The sequence below is a fragment of the Sphaeramia orbicularis genome, chromosome 3 (assembly GCF_902148855.1).
Source record: "Sphaeramia orbicularis chromosome 3, fSphaOr1.1, whole genome shotgun sequence".
Lineage (NCBI taxonomy): Eukaryota > Metazoa > Chordata > Actinopteri > Kurtiformes > Apogonidae > Sphaeramia > Sphaeramia orbicularis.
This window is the reverse complement of record NC_043959.1, coordinates 46,653,034-46,672,805: the sequence shown is the minus strand read 5'-3', so window position 1 is coordinate 46,672,805 and position 19,772 is coordinate 46,653,034. Positions and strand designations below refer to the sequence as shown.

The 19,772-nt window shown below is 39.7% G+C and overlaps 1 protein-coding gene across 3 annotated transcripts in view; it reads left to right on the top strand.

The window, feature by feature from the left end:
* furina (furin (paired basic amino acid cleaving enzyme) a) overlaps nt 1-18,697 on the top strand; it is a 103,603-nt gene extending 84,906 nt beyond the window's left edge. For all 3 annotated transcript variants that reach the window (XM_030161848.1, XM_030161859.1, XM_030161870.1), the window contains exons 8-16: nt 213-385; nt 1,419-1,631; nt 4,201-4,301; nt 5,294-5,397; nt 5,594-5,711; nt 9,412-9,591; nt 9,676-9,800; nt 12,374-12,496; nt 13,857-18,697. In XM_030161848.1, coding sequence (XP_030017708.1) covers nt 213-385; nt 1,419-1,631; nt 4,201-4,301; nt 5,294-5,397; nt 5,594-5,711; nt 9,412-9,591; nt 9,676-9,800; nt 12,374-12,496; nt 13,857-14,464 — 1,745 coding nt within the window. In that variant the 3' untranslated portion in view covers nt 14,465-18,697. The remainder of the gene's footprint in view (nt 1-212; nt 386-1,418; nt 1,632-4,200; nt 4,302-5,293; nt 5,398-5,593; nt 5,712-9,411; nt 9,592-9,675; nt 9,801-12,373; nt 12,497-13,856) is intronic.
* Nucleotides 18,698-19,772: the final 1,075 nt, after the last annotated feature.

Sequence of the window (19,772 nt, the reverse complement as noted above, 5' to 3'; positions counted from 1 at the left end):
GTGGATTTTATTTGCTAAGCTTGGGAGACGAGATGCAATTTTTTTTAAAGACCTAGCTGTAAAATACTGTCTGATTTTGTGATGAATCATAATGAAATGGGACCACTTCAGTTTTATGATGGCTTGGTGGGATACTTCATTCATGCTACCCATAAAAATGAATCACCTGTTCATTTCCTTGTTTGTGTCTTAATGTTTGCCTGTGGTGATAGGTGTGCGCATGCTGGACGGTGAGGTGACTGACATGGTGGAGGCACAATCTCTCAGTCTGAATCCACAGCACATCGACATCTACAGTGCCAGCTGGGGCCCAGAGGATGATGGCAAAACTGTCGACGGGCCCGCCAAACTCGCCAAAGAAGCCTTTCTGCACGGAGTTACTGAGGTGTGTGTGTATGTGTGTTTGTGTGAGACAGAAATTGTTCACTGCCTGTGTGTGGCTTCCTTTCAGCAGTCAGTAATTGAACTGTTCAAGCATGAGAGGACACAAGCGGGAAGAACAAAGCAGTTTTTGACCCTGACAATTATGAATGGACGGGACTGTCCTCTAAAAGCCAACAGGCAGGAAAATTTACAAAATGAATAGAAGCTGCACAAAAATTAAGTGCGACAAAGTTTGTCGTAATATCAGTGTTAGCTGAAAGTTGCTTCTTAAGTTGTCATCTTTTATCACATCATCCAAAAACACGGTAAAATAGTATATCTGTAAATTGAAGGTTTTGGGAGTGTTTGCAAACTTGCCTGTCACCATCATAACAAACATGATTATAAACCACACAGGAAGGATGTCATTATGCACTAGTTTTGTTTCTTGATAGCAGCCCTTTCTTCAGTGAGTACAGTACAGTGGGACTGTGTCAGGTAGTCAGCAGATTGATGCGGATCACAGCCCAAGCTCTCACTTGGGCACATACACTCCTATCTGCCTGACTTCTGTTATAGAGGGAAGAGATTCAAGGCATGTGCCATAAAGCTGATTGGTAGCGCTGACTCTGACTACAAAGATAATTGCCACAGTGACAACACTGTCAGATGGCGGTGTGGGTGGTGCATAGCTGCACTTGATCAATACAGAGAGACGCTGCCACTCAATACAATAGAGAAGCTCTTAGATGAAAATTATTGCACTTCAAAGTCTGAAAGGTTCGATGATTTATTACAATGAGCTGTTGTCATTCCTGTCATACGATATTTAGTTCTTTTTAATTTACACGGTGACCACCCTGGCCTCTGTGATGTATGCTGCGTTTTAATGGGCCCTCTTTGAAATGAGCCCTGAAATGAATTTGCTCTCCTATAATTGGGATTCCTGTTGAGATTGAATGAGATTTTTGTTCGTTTCTTTCATACTTTCTGGCTAGTGTTGGTCCAAGGCATGAATTAAAAGGGTCTGTCGGTATCCTCTGTGCATTCTCCAGGGCCGTGGGGGCTTGGGCTCCATCTTTGTATGGGCTTCTGGGAATGGAGGGAGGGAAAAGGACAGCTGTAACTGTGATGGCTACACCAACAGCATCTACACACTGTCCATCAGTAGCTCCACCCAGAACGGTAACGTCCCCTGGTACAGCGAGGCCTGCTCATCCACCCTCGCCACCACATACAGCTCGGGGAACCTCAATGAGAAACAGATAGTGAGTAGTTGTTTTTCTCTTTTTTTGCCTTCCACTTTGTCACACTTTGACTCTCCATAGTAATATAAAGTTTAGCAAGAGCTCCATAGTAATATAAAGTTTAGCAAGAGCTCCAGCAGTAAATTTGTCAATTAACTGACTCATAGACTAACAGGACATGCTATAAAGTGTTGTTTTTGTTGATTAAAAAAAAAAAAATCAGAAAATGGCAATTGTTCATTACATCAGGGATTTTAATGAGCTCAAAAGAACATAATTTGTGTCGCTGCAAGCATTTTAATAAGGAGACACACAACGATAACTGAACATACACTATGTCTGTATGTATGTATGTATAACACAAACATAAAGAGCACACAGAAGACAAGAAACATTAATAAACATAGTCCACTTACAAACAGCAGTAAATAAATTTTAAAAAATCATTACAATTACATTACAGTTTTGGATTTTCCAATGTGAAATACACACAGGATGATTAAAAACTACAAGAACTCCAAAAATTCTGTGTTCTTCATTGTTTTTCAGTCTCAGTTTCTAAATGGTTTGATCCAATAATATAATAAAAGCAATTGTATAAATGTAGCTTTAGTCCAAATGTAGTTCCTTATTGAATGTATGCCTCCACCAATGACCTGTTCATATTATTGACAAACTAGTAAACTCAATCATGACAAGAGATATAATACTTTACACAATGCTAATACCATAACATGTGTATTGGCCTTTATTCAGTGTCCCAGTGCTTTGGTTTAGTCAATAATACCTGAGCAAATAGTAACACTATTGATATTTGAAAGAACTCACTCCTGTTGACTTAACATTAATACCTGACTTTACCTTTAGTGCCACCATGATGTTAACACAATGTGGCTCTCAGCGAACCGACTACTGGATGGATTACTGAGAAATATGGTACACCAGATAAAGTTCAGACTCAGGATTAATTGCAACATAACAGTAATAGTAAAAATTGATAAGATGATGATTCATTTTAAGTACAGCTTCACACAGCTGCTGTCTTTGCTATAATACTGTCAATATTCATCATGTGAGACATACTATTCATATTATATGTTGGATCTACACATGAAGCAATTGGTTAATTCAGATTTCAGGCTTTTTTTCATTACAGCTCGACTTCATTCTTGCCTTCTTTTCTTCACTTGTCTTTGTCTTCATCCATTCAGCCTTGGGCTATTAAAATTATGGTGAACAGCTCAAACCCATCTGGCAATCTGTTGCTACTTAACATTCCCGTCACAAATGCAACACACACACACACACACACACACACACACACACACACACACACACACACACATTGTTTCTCTCTCCACCATACAGTCCAGCAGCCAACCAACTGGACGGACAGCTTATGACATCTCCCTGACATGTGGCTGGTCCCTTAATGCTTCAGTGCTGTACTCATTTAATTGTACTGTCACTCATGAACCAGAGGATGAAGAGACTGAATAGAGAAGAGAGGGTGGGACCACCAGGGTTATGAACCATAACATATCTTAATGTCTGCCAAGAATTTTTTTATTTTTTATTGAAGTTACAGTAAAGTATGGGATATTAGAAGCTCATAAATGCATATCAGAACTGTCTTGGTGATAAAGTCAGCTCACAAAGTCCAGTTCTTATTCATTTAAGTTTTGTGAAAGATCCATAAGCTTTGAAAGTCACCATTTGTACAATGTTTTATTATTTTAGGTTCATCTCCCTCCACTAAACAGGCCAAAGTTCTATCCATTGAACTACTGGGGGCCTTCTGCAAGGCACCGTTTTAACCTTTTTCCATCCAGAAATGGGTTGGAGTCACACTGGTCCATTTATTTATTCATCCGACAAGGACAACACTCCTTAGTCAGTAGAAACAGAAACAACTGTAAATGAGAACTAGTTAGCCAACAAAGCTCATTTCCATCTGTTGTCCAGAAGTGCCTCAGTTTTTATTCATGCAGCTGCAGAAATTCACACCTGGCAGCCAACCACTGCAACTACATCTCTGCTGTGTTTTACTGAGGAGATCTACAGGAACAGTTTGACTCGATAATGAGCCCTGCTTTAAGATATGGTTCTGGTAGATGTAGAGAAGGGGTTAGACTTAAGTTATTCGTTTTCTGGCTTAGATTTTTCCATCTGGAACAGGGAGTCATGCTGAGGACTTTTGCTCATAGCTTCCTACTTCTTTAACCATGAGATAAATTCTGCCTCCAGCAAATACATGCATATGTGATAACAAGAGAGGAAGTGGTGGAGAACAGAGGGTTTGTTCACTTAAAGGAGGTGGGTTATAGAACTAAAGTGGCAAGAGTTCACAACATCCTGTGAATGTATTTTGGAAATCTCTATAGTAGTTCTCATGAAAGTTGAGGATTTGTAACACTGTTAAGACAGCCCACAGTTATCAAATTGAATGAACAGAATATTAAGTATTCCAAACAGTTTGAGTTAGCGTTCTGACAATGTCAAATGAAAATTCAGTGTGAAGAAAACGGTTTCCATGCCAGGTTAACAGAAGAATATCTAAAGAGTATTTTCCACTTTGTTCATGCTTTAGGTGACTACAGACCTCAAAGCAAAATGCACAGACTCCCACACAGGCACTTCTGCCTCAGCCCCACTCGCTGCTGGGATCATCGCTCTTGCCCTTGAGGCCAAGTAAGTGCCTGTCACTACTGCTCTCACCAAGCTTCAGTCAGCCTCTTTCTTGAATTTCCTTGTGCATATTTTCTGGTCTTTTGATGATTAAATTCAAGTGATTACTCATAAAAGGGAAGTGTTAAGAATGCAAATTGCACGGGACAAATTCATACAAGGGCAGTGGAGTAATTATTCAACAGAATATAGTTTGTATGAACCCTTAAGTTTTATCAGTTTCTTGCATGTGTCGTTTTGCACAAACTGTTGAAAGCCTGATTTTAAATTCCTCCAAAAAATGAGACTTTAACTGCCAGTGCTGCGCATTTATCCATCACTTTTGGTTGATTATCCAAGTTTAGGAATTATTTTTTAACCCCTGTGGCAGATTTTGGCTTTGCTTTTACAAAAACAGCTCAATTTGATGTGAGCACTAATCATTTTTATCCAGCCATGCAGCGCTAATGGAGGGACAAACATGAACATCACAGTGTTCAGTTTGGAAATGAGTAATTAGTCAAACAGAGTGAGGTGATAGAAGAGGATTGCAATTAGGAAGAGATTTCATGTCGTTTAATAAAATGTTTGATTTTCTAAAATCTACAATAAGAATGATGGATTTAAAGTTTAAGCCATAAGTTTATGGCTGTATGTACCAGATCAGAGAAAAAACCCTGACTGTGACTGCTGTAACCCTTTTTTGGGCCTGGTTCTTTCCAACATACATTAGGCAGGCAGGATAGTCACTTAACACTTTAGTTCGAACACATGTTGACTTAAGATTCACTGTAATTCCGGGGAGTATGTGACTTGTGTTTCATTGTATTCTGTATTTAAACAGTTGTCCACCTGCAGGTTCAGGCGATGGGGCTTATTGTGAGGTGTTTGTTTGATCTTTTGAGTGCCTCAGCTTGATTTTTTAAGCCAGTTTTACCATGTGTGTCCTTGTCTTTGTGTGTATGTCTCTCACTCTCTTTTGACTTGGTGTGTGCCTGCAAATAAACGTGCTCCAGTAAAAATCTGACCTGGAGGGACATGCAACATCTGGTTGTACGAACTTCTCACCCTGCCCACCTGCTCACCAACGACTGGAGAAACAATGGGGTTGGACGCAAAGGTACAGTAACTTTTTCCAAGTTCTCTTCTGCCCTCTGCAGTTTGTAGAGACCATTTAGGGTTGTGATTTTGTCCTGTATGTGAATGGAGATTCGTGAGGATACGCATAGAGAATAAAAGTTATAAAATTAATGCAATATGTGAATGTTCTCATCAGATAAATATTCACATGCCCTGTTCTGTCATTCTTTGTGCAGTTAGCCATTCATACGGATATGGTCTCCTTGATGCCGGTGCAATTGTAGCACTGGCAAAGACATGGACCAATGTAGGGCCGCAGCGAAAATGTGTGATCAGCATGGTCTGTGAGCCCAGGTTAGTATAATGAACACACACACACACACACACACACACACACACACACACACACACACACAGAACTGCGAACTAAATTCATCTTAAAACCTTTTTAAAGATTTACTGTCATTATTATCTGCCCTGCAGCAGTCTCTAATTTTTTCCATTTTGTGTGCAGAGAGCAGTAAAACTATAGTTTATACTCATAGTGGGTCAGAATCATCACAGTTGCCCTCTATAACTTTTAAACTGTGACTTTCGACTTTGAAAATTGTTTCATTGCTTGAGCAGCTGTTAAATAAAACAGATTAGTTTTGAAGAGAGTACGCAGGGATTTACAAAGGCCTTTAAAATTAGAAATACTATCAGTATTCTGCATTGGGGAGGCAATAAATATTGTAAATTATTTTAGGTTTGACATTAACTCAGTCTGATTACGCAGTGTGATGTGATAAGCCTTGTTGAGATGCAGTAAACCATAATGAGAAAGACACTGAAGTGGTCTCTAACAGACTGAAGGTATAACTGAGCTGCCTTGCCTCACTGCAGTGACGTGTTGTGTCTGCATCTTTCATCTTCAGTTTGGCTCTCAGTGCCTGTTGAAATACTCCGATGCTGTGTGTGTGTTGACGCAGGCATTCAGCTCGAGAGGAAACATTAGAAGGCAAAATAATAATTTGTCAATTTGTGTCCTCCCTTCTCTGTTAAAAACTCAATATTTCTCCTCTCTTCTTTCTTGGTGTGACAGTCTAAACGCAGTCTGACATCTTCTCTTCATTATGCAGTCCCTGTCACTTCTCTCCCTGGGTTTGAGGTTCTCTCTCTTTTACTGCAGCTATGAGATGCTCAGAGCAGATGGTTCGAGCGTCTGGGAGCAGCAGTCAGGCAGGTTATTCAATTTACATTTTAGGTGTTTAGCTGACTCGCTTATCCTGTGTGACTTGAAATAAGCGAGCAGGTAAAGGTTCAGTGTCTTTTTCACTGCAAAATACAGCTAGTAATTACACCTAACAGAATCATAGTTGTACAAAGAGGCCCTTTAAGAGTTGCAACTGTGATATGACAGGAATTGCAGTTATCTACATAAATATACTACATCTCATAAAAACTGTGATCACAGTAAGCATTAGATGTTTTTTTTTTCCATTTACTGTGACAGAAATGCAGTTTTAAGTGTCTTGTTGCCCTGTTTGCAGTGAAACTTTCATAGTTTCCAAGTGGAGGTAGGTCTTTATTTACATACGAATGACACACTTTCCTGTCAAACAAGATGTTGTTATATAACAGCTGTCACTTGTAAGCATTTGTGTAACCGAGCAAAACGTTGATTACTAGGACACCAACGCTGCGCTATCAGCCATTTGTTGAATGTCATTCCCCATCAGTCTCCACTGGTCCCTCTTGTCCACCTCTGAATAAAAGAATAATAATAATAAAAAAAAAACTCAGCAGCACTTCAGTCATGTTGTAATGTTTTCTAGTATGACTTTTCAAACATGGAGTGAAGGCAGGCATATGCCGCAATAAAATATATTTCACTTTTCTATACAAAGAAGAACAACTATAAAAGAGACATTAACTAACTAAGGCATCTCGACACAGACTGAACAGTTATATGACAGCATGTCCAAGATTGATAAGGCAAATAAATAAATATAGATTTTAAAATAATAGTAAGGACCTATTTGTTTCCCTAGCATGTTGGATAGTATTATTGGGTATTTTATGTGTCAGGGAAAGAGGATGAATGTCATGCTCTATTGTTTGGATGTCGGAGACCTTTTACGACTTTCCCAAGTCATGGAATTTCTCCAAGAGCCACTGACTGTGAAGCACATGTTCATTTGTGTTTTCTCATATTATTTACTATTATTTCTTGTATTAGTGTAGCTGTAGATGGAAGTTGATGATTAAAAACAGTCATATTTACTATTTTTCTAATCAGCTCTCCCTATTTAGTACACCATAGGACTGAGCAGAAAATAGATTTTTTTTTTCCATTTTGACCAGTATAAATATTTATCACAGTATTTAATTTGATAATGCTGGCAGTTGGAAGAATATAAGAAGATAATGACATGGCAATGAATGGCAGTGGCAGAAAGAGGTTTCATTTATCAGCTTTTGTAAGCATTTCATACACGTAGTACGAGGGCTGTTCAATAAGTTCATGGCCTCACCCAGAACAGAACAACACAGACTGATAATTTATATTTTATTTTTCAACATAATCTCCATTTACAGCAATGCACTTGGTCCATCGATGTTCAAGCATCACTATTCCATCACGAAAGAATGTAACATCCTGTATTATAACAACCAGTATTTCTGGGTGAGGCCATGAACTTATTGAACAGCCCTCGTATTACGAAATGCGTATTAGTGTGGGTTTAAACAAAAAAAAATGTCCTCTTTCTTTCTTCAGCTTTCTTTTCTTTTAGACAACCTTTGTGTCCATTCAAGTATAGATTTCTGAATTTATTAGGTGAGCTTGAATGCAACATTTCTTCTTTTGGCACCCACAAGTTTTGCCCTTTGATGTAACCATGGAGATTTTAGAGTTTATGAGGTGTGCTGACTGTATGTGAAACCCTGAAGCAAACGGCAGCAAACAGAAGCAGTGTGTTAGCAAATGAAACCAAAATGTAATACAGTCTCAGTAGAGTTTTAACTATGTCTGCTTTGTTACAAGCATTTACCTGCCAAAACGAAAAATAGCCTGCAGAGATTTACTCACTAAATGGAAAATCTACCTGCATGTGGCTCTTCATGGGTCTGGCAGTTTGTTTCTTCTGTGTTGTAACCTATTAGATCGAAAACGTCCAAAGCACATTATCATTACCGGCTTATATTTTATCGCAGTCCCGTTTTGAGATTGTTTTGTTATCCAACCCTCTATAGTCTCTATATTTTACAGGGAGGTTAATATCACATCTCCCTGTGTCTTCTTTGTGCATTCATTTGCTATTTCTTATAAAACAGATGATACATCTCCTTCTCTAACAGTTTAAAACATAGATGTCTGTGCTCCACTGGTTAAGTGGCAATGATAAATCAGCTTCTGCAGCCATTCATGCACATTTTCATTCCCTCCACCCTTACACACATACCCTTAACTTTAAACATGCAAATTTATTTGGTGAGGTTTCCTCGGTGTCAATATACATCATAATATACTTTGCATGATTGTGGTGTTACTTGTTGCTTGTAAATTGAACTCACAGACTGTAGTTGCTGCAAAGGTCAAATTAATTTATTCTTTTCGTGCATCTTGAAATTTTTACCACCATTAACCTGGACGTCGTGCTTTGAACAGTGTGCTAGTTTAGTGATCATATCAATTCTTGTCCATATTTTGGGCATCTCGGTGTCACTAAAACCCCACACCTTCCTCCTACTCAGAATTGTTGTGGATGCGTATAATCTCCTAAGCGGATTTAAAGGGGGAGTTAAAAAAGAGGTAGGTGCTTTACTTCCATGGACAAGGGTGCTCCAGGTCGGGAGACACTAATCCTGTTCAAGGCCACAAACCTCTTCACCCTTCGCAGCCTTTCAGACTGGCCAGCATCAAATTGTCACATTCAGATGTATCTGGAGCCTGTGCTGCAATATTCCCAGCTTAGAAATATCCATTAATGACTTCATACACGGCTGGTTCCCAACATGCGCCACTGTCTTAATGCGTCTTCCTCATACATCTTTTCTCATGTTTTGACAGGAACATTGGCAGCTACTTATCGATCAACAAGACCGTGGACGCCTGCTTTGGCACAGACGCTTACGTGACGTCATTAGAGCACGTCCAGGCCCGCCTCACGCTGTCCTACAACCGGAGGGGAAACCTGGCTATCCACCTCACTAGTCCTGCTGGCACACGCTCCACGCTGCTCCACCCCAGGTTCAACCACATAACAAAACATACACAAACATACACACTAGTAAATACACACTGATGACACTCCTGCTTGTTGTTTTGCTGCAGGCCACATGACTACTCATCAGAGGGTTTTAATGACTGGGCTTTCATGACCACCCACTCCTGGGATGAAAATCCAACTGGCGCATGGACTCTGGAGATAGAAAATGTGGCTGGTGCCAGTGACTATGGTAAAGCATCTCTCTTTAAAATTCAATCAATGTTTTCATTGACAAATGACCTGAATGATTACTGATTATTTAATAATTCATATCGTTGTCATTTTGCCCTTTTTACATTTTTACAAGCACAACAGGCAGTAGCACACATAAAAAAAAAGCAATTCATCAAGATCCAACTTTGCTGCAGCTAAATGGTACATGTCAAAGTGCCTGCCCCTGTTTATTTTTTGTGTACAACTCCCACACTGGCTCGGTCGATGCACTGCCATGAGACACTTAACACCAATGTCCTACTTCCAACCTGCAGCCCCCACCTATTTTTTATGCACTCGCTCTCTGCTTGTATAACCTGGCTCCATTATTCTTCATATGTGGAGAACAATAGATGAAGAGAAAATAGAAATATCAAGTTTGATATGTAGCTGTATTACCTTAAGCCAAGCCCATGTGCAGTCAGAAAACACCACAGTTGTTGGTAGCCTTTGGCAGTGTTTGTTGATTTGATGCAGTCAGTGCTCGGGTTGTTAATTTTTCAGGTTGTTAATCAAAAATACACAACTACAGTCTTCAACTCTGTGCAGTCTGTGTAGTCTTCATGTTTATATGATGCAGTGCAACAGCAATTCCTGTTTCACACTAGATATGCATCATATGATATGCCCCCATGGCAGTGTGTTCTCAGCTTTAGTACATTATCAAATCAATCAGTCAAATCAAGTTTATTGTCATATTACTGTACATACAACACGACAGTCAAAATGAAAGAGCATTTCCCCAGGATCCAAACTAACAACAGTTACAACTTTGGAATAATAAATAAGTTAAATACTGAAACTAAGTTAAAATACTAAAATTAGATTAAAATGTAGAGTGTGTGCATATCATATATAATCTGTAAAAAACAATATATTAATTTTCATAGTCTCATAGATTTCTGTGCAATAATGTGTCACAGTATAAATACTGGATGTGGTGACAGTGGAAATACCAATGGGAAGCTTGAAGGAGAGTGGTACAACATGAAACACATGGTATGCATCTTAACCAGTCATCCACTAGGACAACCTTTACATAAATGTTTGCGTTCAGGTGTTTAGTTTAGAGGTCAGCACCAGGATAAAGGAGCCAGTGCCAGGAGATTAGACATCAGCAGGTTTTTGCATTTAAGTGTCTGTGCCTTTGTTATCTGTAAAGGAGATTTGAAACTCACACTGTCTAGCTCTGCAGCTGTGAGTTGTGTTACAGCACAATAAAGTGGTTAAGGAAGTAGTTTAGTCTTCAGAGTTACCACTGTATCATCCTCATGATCATTTAGGCATATAAGGTCGAAATTATTATCCCCTAAAGAGAGTTTCTCCAATTTGGGTGTAATACACAAAAATTACAGGCTAGAACAGTCATCAGTATAAAGGTCTGTATTTCATACCTTTTTAAATTACAGAAAACTTCAACATGCCATATAGCCAAAGAGTGTGAAAACTAGGGTTGTCAGAATTATCAGCCCACAGATGAAACATTGAAAATTGAAATTTTGAGCTCTCAAACTACATCTGATGACCACTGGACTTCAGTGACTCAGTCAGCACTGAACTCTACAGAATGGACAAGTCTAGTGGCTCTCAAATACTTCATTGTGAAGCATCACACACCACTCTACATTCTAAATAAGTCGTTTCTTCAAGGTTGCCATTGGGACAGCAACAACCTGAGGCATACATCGACACTGGTTTAAAACATTTTGAAGGACAGTAAAACCAAGGTGCTGGAGTGGCCCATTCACAGCTCTCAAGTCTCAGTGCTAAAGAGAATTTATCTCTTAAGGTCCATGCTCAAAAACCATTTTCATTTGGATGAGCCGGAACAATTTGCGGAGGAGGAATGGGCTAAGATCCCTCAAGAGACACGTGCCAACCTAGTTAGAAGCCACAGTAAGAGGCAGCTGTGTTTGTGAGTCTGAAAGGTCACATGTTTGACTAGTAATGTGTTTTTAATATTTAGTGCTAATAATTTGAGCTTTGTCGTTATCATTCTTTGGCTTGATTTAATTCAACACACCAGTAACTTCATTCAGATTCCATTTCAGTTCTTTTGGGAGCAATCCTGCTATGAACACTGTACTGGTCATTTCCTTGCAAAAGCTAAAGGGTTTTGTTTGATTTCATGAAGGGGGTTTGTAATTTCGTCCAAGTGTAACAAGATTACCCACGACTACTCAGAAGCCAAGAAAACCACGCAAAAAAAAAAAAATAGCTGGATCAGTGTCTCAGTCCTTCTTCCTCCGTGAGGAGTAATTTACTTTAAGCGGAACCTCTCACAAGCCCCTATACTTGAATGATTCCTGAGAGATGTGCACTTTATAATACTCTTAATAGGCACAGAGTGAAATCATGCTGTCTTTCAATTGCTGCTCATTTAAAGGAGTCTTTTTCTGTCACTTAATGATGAAATCCCAGTGTCAACTATATGGATGCATTTAAGAAATCTATCCAAAGGAGTGCCAGTTCTTCACTGTTTTTGGCAGATGCTTTTTGCAATTTCATTTCAGTTTTTATTCTCTTTTTTATGTCCATCTCTCAATTCAGGCACTCTGACCCAGTTCATTTTGGTGTTGTATGGCACTGGCTCTACATCGTCCACCTCCTCTGAAAAGTCTCAGCCTAGCAACGGCAGCTGTAAGACTTTGGACCTGAGACAGATATGCATTGGTAAGACTCCCACCTTATGGCTCTGGTTTATGTTATTGTGCAAGCAGCAGCAGGGGGGGCTCACATTGTGTCATGTGAATGTGCTCAGCTGCATCTTTTGTCTTGTGTTTCCCAAAGCTAACCATTTAAGTATCTCAAAGTTTTCTCACTCAAAGTACTCCTTAAGAATAGCGTCCTCAGCAGAATCCATTTAAATAAAGATCTAAATTTGTTTGAATAAAATTTTACTCCAGGTCTCTTTTTTTTAATAATCTTATTTAAAGTTAATGGTGTCTTTAGTGCTATCTCCTGTCTAATCCAAACACTGCTATAGGCAAGGTCTGACAATAATACTTCACACCAACTCTGTGAAGTCCATCTACAATGTGTGACACAGTGGCAGCCTGACCCCTACAGGCTGCAGAGGAAACTTACTAAGAGAATCAAACGCATTGAACTGAATTTGTCATTGTACATTTGTCATTTCATACACTGATTATCATGTATACTCTGTGCTCACCAACTCGTAGCTTAATAGAATAGTTTGCACTGTTTCCAACGAGATGACAAGACCCTGCAGGAAATTCTGTTTTGCTTCTTCTGTTTGCTCTGTCTCCTGTTTTCTGCTCTGTTACCTCCAGCACCAGCAGTCTGTTAATTACCATGTTAAGCAATGGCGTACATCTGGACTGCTGTATATGGAAATGGGTCTGTTGACTTAAACATGCTGCACTCAGCATATAAATTGCAAAGCTTTTCGTCATCATTTTTTAGTTGGCACAAAAGGAAAAATGGTGACCTGGAGACAGTTTTAAGATTGAGAACAACAATCCTATTACTGTTAGTTTGACAGCAGTTATGAATACAGTGTCAGGATAAACAGTGGTAGTGAGAATAGTTGCATTTCATTTACCCCACATGAAGAAATGCTGTGATTTTTTTTTTTTGTTTTTTATTTTTTTGCTTGGATCTGTATAAAACAAGTGTGTTTCCTTATGTCAGGACAGTTGGAATTGTAGGTCTGGATGTCTAGCACCACAATGCCTCATTCATATTTGATGCGTTATGCCTCAGTTTTTTGTAATTTTTTTTGCAAAAACAGCTGCAGCTTGTGTGATTGGATATTACACTTGAATGTTCCATTAATATTCAATTAATTGTTCAGTAATATTCAATTAATTCAAATAATTGTTCAGCCCTAATCCCATGGATGAATAATGAAGACGTGTCTGTCACAGTATGAGATGAAGAGGTTTTTTTTGTCTTTAAGCCTGGACTGTCTGGTCTAGAATCCTGTTTCTCCGTCTACTCGTAGTTTGACTCATATGAAGCACTAAATGGTTTTCTCTGTTAATTTCACTTTCGGTGCTTTGTCTTTCAGAGTGCAACGCTGGCTACTACCTCTTTGAACAGAGCTGTGTGAAAGAATGTCCAGCAGGCTACTCTGTGGGCTCCCAGCCTCTTAACTACACAGTGGGAAACTTCATACAGCCAGCCTCCGTCCCGGCCTGCCTGCCCTGCCCTGAGCCCTGCGTTACCTGCAGCAGCCTCAGCTCTGATGCCTGCATGTCCTGCCCTCCTCATAGCTACCTGGATTCCATCCCTGGCACCTGCCTCCACCTCAACCAGATAATGCGAGAGTCCCCTGGCAGCTTCATGGTGGGCCAGGGGACCCGAGAATCGCAGCTCGAGCTCAGCTCCCGGCTGCCCATCACCATTGCCGTGCTCAGCTGCATGGCTATCATCGCCACCTTCGCTGGCATCTTCCTGCTGCTGCAGCTGCGCTCAGGCGCTCTCATTAAGCTGCCTTCCCTGGAGGCTGGCGGTGGCCTTGGTGGCGGCTTCAGCCTTGGGGGGAATAGGGTAGTCTCATACCGTGGTATCCCAACGGTGTGGGGGGATGAAGGCGTGAATTCAGACTCAGAAAACGAAGAGTTTGACGTCCAAAATGAGAGGACTGCCTTTATCAAAACACAAAGTGCTCTTTAATCCCTCCTCCTCGTTTCCTCTTTATCTCCTGCTTTTAAAATCCTCTCACCCCATTTGTCTGATAATTCGGGGCTGTGGTACTATCTTCTCACAGTCTTTCCTGGTTTTATCTCTCATCCCTTTTTGTTCTATCTCTGTCTCACTGGGCTTCATCCGAGTCCTGCTTCAGGATCTCATCTTCCCACTCTGCTCTGGGAGACCTGATGTGAAGCCGCTGTCTCTCAGAGCTCAGGATGTGCCCGGGCTCACTCTCTTCACACTTGGGTGCATTTCTATTAAACTGGCCCTCTCCCCCCTCATGCCCTCGATCACTAACAGTGTCTGTCTGAGCAGAGTCCATTTTCCCCTCCGGCTCCACCTACTTTTTGTTACAGTAAACAAATGATTATTGTTTGCTTTCTTCTCGTCTGCTTTTTCCATCAGTCTCAGTGCAGTAGCCAAATGAGATTGCTGAATGGGTGTAGATGTGTGCGTGTGTCCAGATGCATGTGTGTATGTGAGCATGTAAATCTAATGAACAGTGTAGGGTCCATCGTAGACAAGCTAAAACCGGTCACATCTAGTTCTTAACTTACGAAGTGACAGCTAAAAATGATAGAACAAGGCATGAAATCTGATTTAGAAACATTGATTCTTGCTGAAGTGTCATTTAGTAAAAGTCAGCATCCGTAATCCATCTTTAGGAAAACATTTATCTGTAGTGATTTGCATTTTTCAAGTACATTTGAAATATGTGCAAATATACATATTGACAAATAAGACTTAATGGCTTATAATGACAAGTCACCAGTCAGAGAAACAAAACAGACCATCTGAGAGCTTTCTGTCATCTCTGTTTGTGTTGTGAGACATTAATTCTGTTTGCCTGAAACAAAATGCAGTCACTTTTTAATCTGCATTGTTCTAGGTGTGATGGGGGATCTAGTTCTTCCATTGTACACACAGTCTGGAAAGATTTCTCTCAGTTCTGGCAGAACACACTGTGAGTCACACAGCTAACAATGCATCTGTAACCCCTTTGGGATTTAGGATGGACTGAACTTATTCTAGAAATTGAACCTTTAAATTCGGTATCTTTCTGATGTCACATAATATCACAGACAATGCGATATAGAAAACATGCACAGGTTATTCAATCAAGCCTTAGGTACAGCCCTTTGTAGAGATGTTTTCGTTTCTGTGTTTGATATGCTCACAACCCGGGGCTGAAGGAAGCAGCTGAAGTGCTGATGGGAGTCGGAACAATATGTGAGGGTTGAGCACTAGAGCTTCTCCAACAGCAGGCAGGGTGAATTAACTGTGTGTGAGATTTTTGACAGAACAGATATAAAGGCTTTCCCTGTGTCAGAGCACATTAGCCTCACACTCACACCTTACACATGCAATGTATCATGAGGCGTATGCGTCAAACTTCACTTATTCCTTGATGTAGGGAAATGTTTATCCACCTGGTGAAGCTAAGATTTTCCTCCCTTCTTCATCTCGGGCCTCTCTTCTTTTCTTCAAGTCTTCAATATTGTTTAGAAATTCCTGCACTGAGACTCCACACTCATCAGCGTCTCACCCTCGAGTCTTCATCTAATCTGAATTTCAGATTATCTCTTCAGAGTTCTCACCAATTAATTATATTCTGAATGATACTGGAGCAACTATTTATTCACAGAAATTTTGATCATACCTTTAGGGAAGATTGTTTTAAAGCGATTTTTCTCCAGGGCTGGTTATCACCAACAAATGTGCATCACATGATTTTAATCCGATGTAGCCCTATCCACTGATCTTTTCTTCTTTGCTGAAATATTTTTTTTTTTTCATCTCCGCTAGAAGAAATAGTGGAGCTTGCTGTGAGAGGTTGTCATGGTGATGACGTGCATACAAAACTGCAGCTGCTCATCCTTTTATCTACCTCTCATATCATTCAGCAAGGTTTCATATGCAGCTCTTCAATGATAAGAGGGCAAACTCAATAAATGGCCAGAGGTATAAAAGGTCACCTGGAGAGTTTTAAAGTAGAAGTGAAATGTTTAAAAAGTGATACAACAAATTGCAATTCTCACACTAAATTGCTGCTACTCCTTAAATTCTGCCCCCCCCTTTTAACTTTGTTGCCTTGAGACAAACAAAACCTGTCTTTAAAGAGTGTTACTGGAACTAGAATTGGTTGTTTACAGATTGTGTTGGCTTGCGCTTAAATCAACATTGCCCACTTTAAATTGTTTTTCTCACATGTCTCACTCAGTTCCCATCCAGGAGGCTTTATCTGAGACCTCTTTAAGTTTCTCTCACTGACAATCAACTAGTTTCTTTTCTTTGTTGAGGGTGTGGAAATGCGGAAGCACACAAACAAAATTGATTTTAATGTAACCACTTGTGGTGGAAAGCTTTTTAGAGGGTATTATTCAAAAATATGCAGGGGCAAATGAGACTGAAATTGCAGAAGCATGTTCAGAGGTCATCTAATTACTCAGAAAAGCAAAAGGATTAAAGAAAAGTAAAGCTGCAGAGAACCAATACCTTCCAAAAGGCCTTTCACAAGGATATAGAAGAGAGGTGTGTATGCTTTCAAACAGCACTGAGCCAGGAAGCTTAATTCATCTCAGATGGCTGGTGCAGGTGTAGCACATTTGGCTTATCATGGCAGTTTCAGCCAGGAAGCACTAAACTGGATTGGAAACCACCCTTAGAATGTGGATTTAGAGAAATGGCCTCAACGGGAACAAAGCTAAATGCAGCTGCAGGAGGAGGAGTGTGTGCTGCAGGGCTTTGTGTGATGTACATTAGTGCCCACTGCCATTTAGGCTTTGATTAGCCTCTGTTTAAGGGCAATTCTAATTTAAAACTCTAGTAAGTGCAGCCTCAAAGTTGTGCCGCAAAATCTTATTTGACATCCCAGCTTGGTGTGAAGTGTGTAAACAACAGATAAGTGGGCTTACGCAGCCCCAAATTGCTTCCATAAATTATTTTCTTAAATTCTGGATGCTTGCAGTTTACTTTTTAACAACGATATGCGGGACTTTGATCAGTTTTTTGCAATTAGTTTTGACTAATTGAGGCTGAGCCTGGTCTGCATTATGCATCTTCCCTCTGGAACACCACCAATTATGTCTCTTCCAGAAAGAATGAGGTTTCTCCTAAAGTGCAAAATACTGGGGGTGTTCTGACAAGTTCAGTGCCCCCCGAGTGTACACACACACACACACAAAATGATTTATTCATCGCAGCTTGATGTTGCATTCTCTTAAGCGCAAAAAGTCAGAAACTTATAAACTACAAGCTCTGTGCATTCAAGTGTTCAACTAAGAGAAAATCACGAATGCAGACAGCGTTGGCGGAATCCCTTCAGTGAGTGGACGTAATGGAAACACACACTAAAAAAAAGGAGAGGTTCTATAATTGTGCCAGAGAGCTCTTGCTTGGTAATTATAAAGCAGCCACTTCACAAGCAGTAAAGTGTAATGTCGAAAGCAGAGGGGAGAAAAAAAAATCTGTCATTTGCTCATTTTCTCCGCTGAATTTTAAAGAAAAGGTTTCTAATGGGTTTGATGGGAGCCTTTCTTCACACGGTTGAGCTGTTAATTCACATGGGGCTCGATGTTGCTGCAGTCCTGCCTTAGGATGTAGTGTGAAGTGATCAGTACAAAGTCAGTGGAGTTAATAGGAGCAATATCTTTGGCATAACCAAAGACAATCATTTTAATGCTGTCTGTCTAGTGTTAAGACATGTTGTTTTCAGGTTCTCATTGATTCCTTCACTTCTGTTCATCATTCAGTCATTTCTGCCTTTGTGAAGATCTGCAGACACCCTGTATGTTCAGCAGCTGTGGAGGAGGTAGAATGTATCCCATCTCCATTAACTTAAGGGCTGAATCAGATCTGTGTGCGTCCGTGTGTGCACATGCTCATTTAAGTATAAAGCAAAACACTTTGTTGGGGGTGGGGGGTCGGTTCTTGGAGCAGCCTCAGAAGACTCTGTTGTCCTCCTCCTGCCTCTGAGTGAGGGTCCTGGCCTGTGGCTGCACACAGTACCTTACAGATTTGTGACCTATGAATATTGTACAAGAATGACTATCTTACTTGGGACATAACTCTAAAATAAGGCCTATTTTTGTACTATATGAATGGTGCAGTGTAATTTTCTGTAATTTAAAGGTTTTTTTGCTCTTGTTTTCTCCTTTTTATTTAATTGATGTCAATTATAGATTCTACTAAAATAAAGATCTATGCAAATTTCAATGTGTTTTTATTCACTCAAATGGACCTCGATAAAAGACAGCGTGATATGCAAGAAATTAATACTAATGGAGGAATTTAAGTGCTTTTACACAACTGCTGTACTTATTTCCATTTACTGGCCTATATTTCTACTCCTATTTCCAGCTTTAGCTACTTAAATCACAATTTTTCATTTCCTTCCAGTCAAATGAAAACCACTTCTCTCAAAATATGTTAAAAGGAAGTTGTGACAAACTGAAGGATTACAATTTAGTTTATGTGTATATTTACCTCAAGTTAAACCTACTCTTTAAAAACCCTCTTAGATTTGCTGGAAAATACACAATGTCACATCTGAGAGCATGAAAAGTTTAATTTTTACATGTACGTAGTTCTTACACGATATAACATTACAAAATTTGATGTTCTTATAGAATATGATATATTGTTGTGAGTTATATTAGCAACTGTAAATAATGTAGTTCAGACGAGCTGAACCTTACTCATGTACAGCAGTAAAATTAACGCAAAAACGTCATATATAATAGTAAAACACTGACATGGACTCTTTTACTGCACAATGACATAAAATAGACAAACACTTATTTGAGTAAGGTTGTAAATGCACATTGACTCATTAGTATTTTTACAGTATGATATTGTACAGGTAATGGATCTGTAAGAGTGTAAAACATTAGGCAGCCATAACTGACACATAAAAGGAGCAGCACAGCAGGAGTGCATTGTAGCCTCAGTGAATGGTTTATTTTAACATGACCTGCTTCTGTTTCAAAGACTTTAAAACAGACATTTCCTCTGTGGTCTGTAAAACAGGTCTGAGCCAAGCTGCAGTCTTTGTCCCTTCTTGAAAACCATCATAATGACTGTGTTTGATGATGTATGGCTAATGTACTTTAGCCAATAGCAGTGAAGTTACACCCACCTCTAACTGAGTCATAAATACAAGTAATGAAGCGAAACCTCGTTCACACTGTGGTTAAAAAAAAGAAGAAAAAGCTTCATATTTTGCAAACAACATGATCACTTTTACAACTATCGCAGTTTTGTTTCACACAAACGTTATATGTTTGATGTA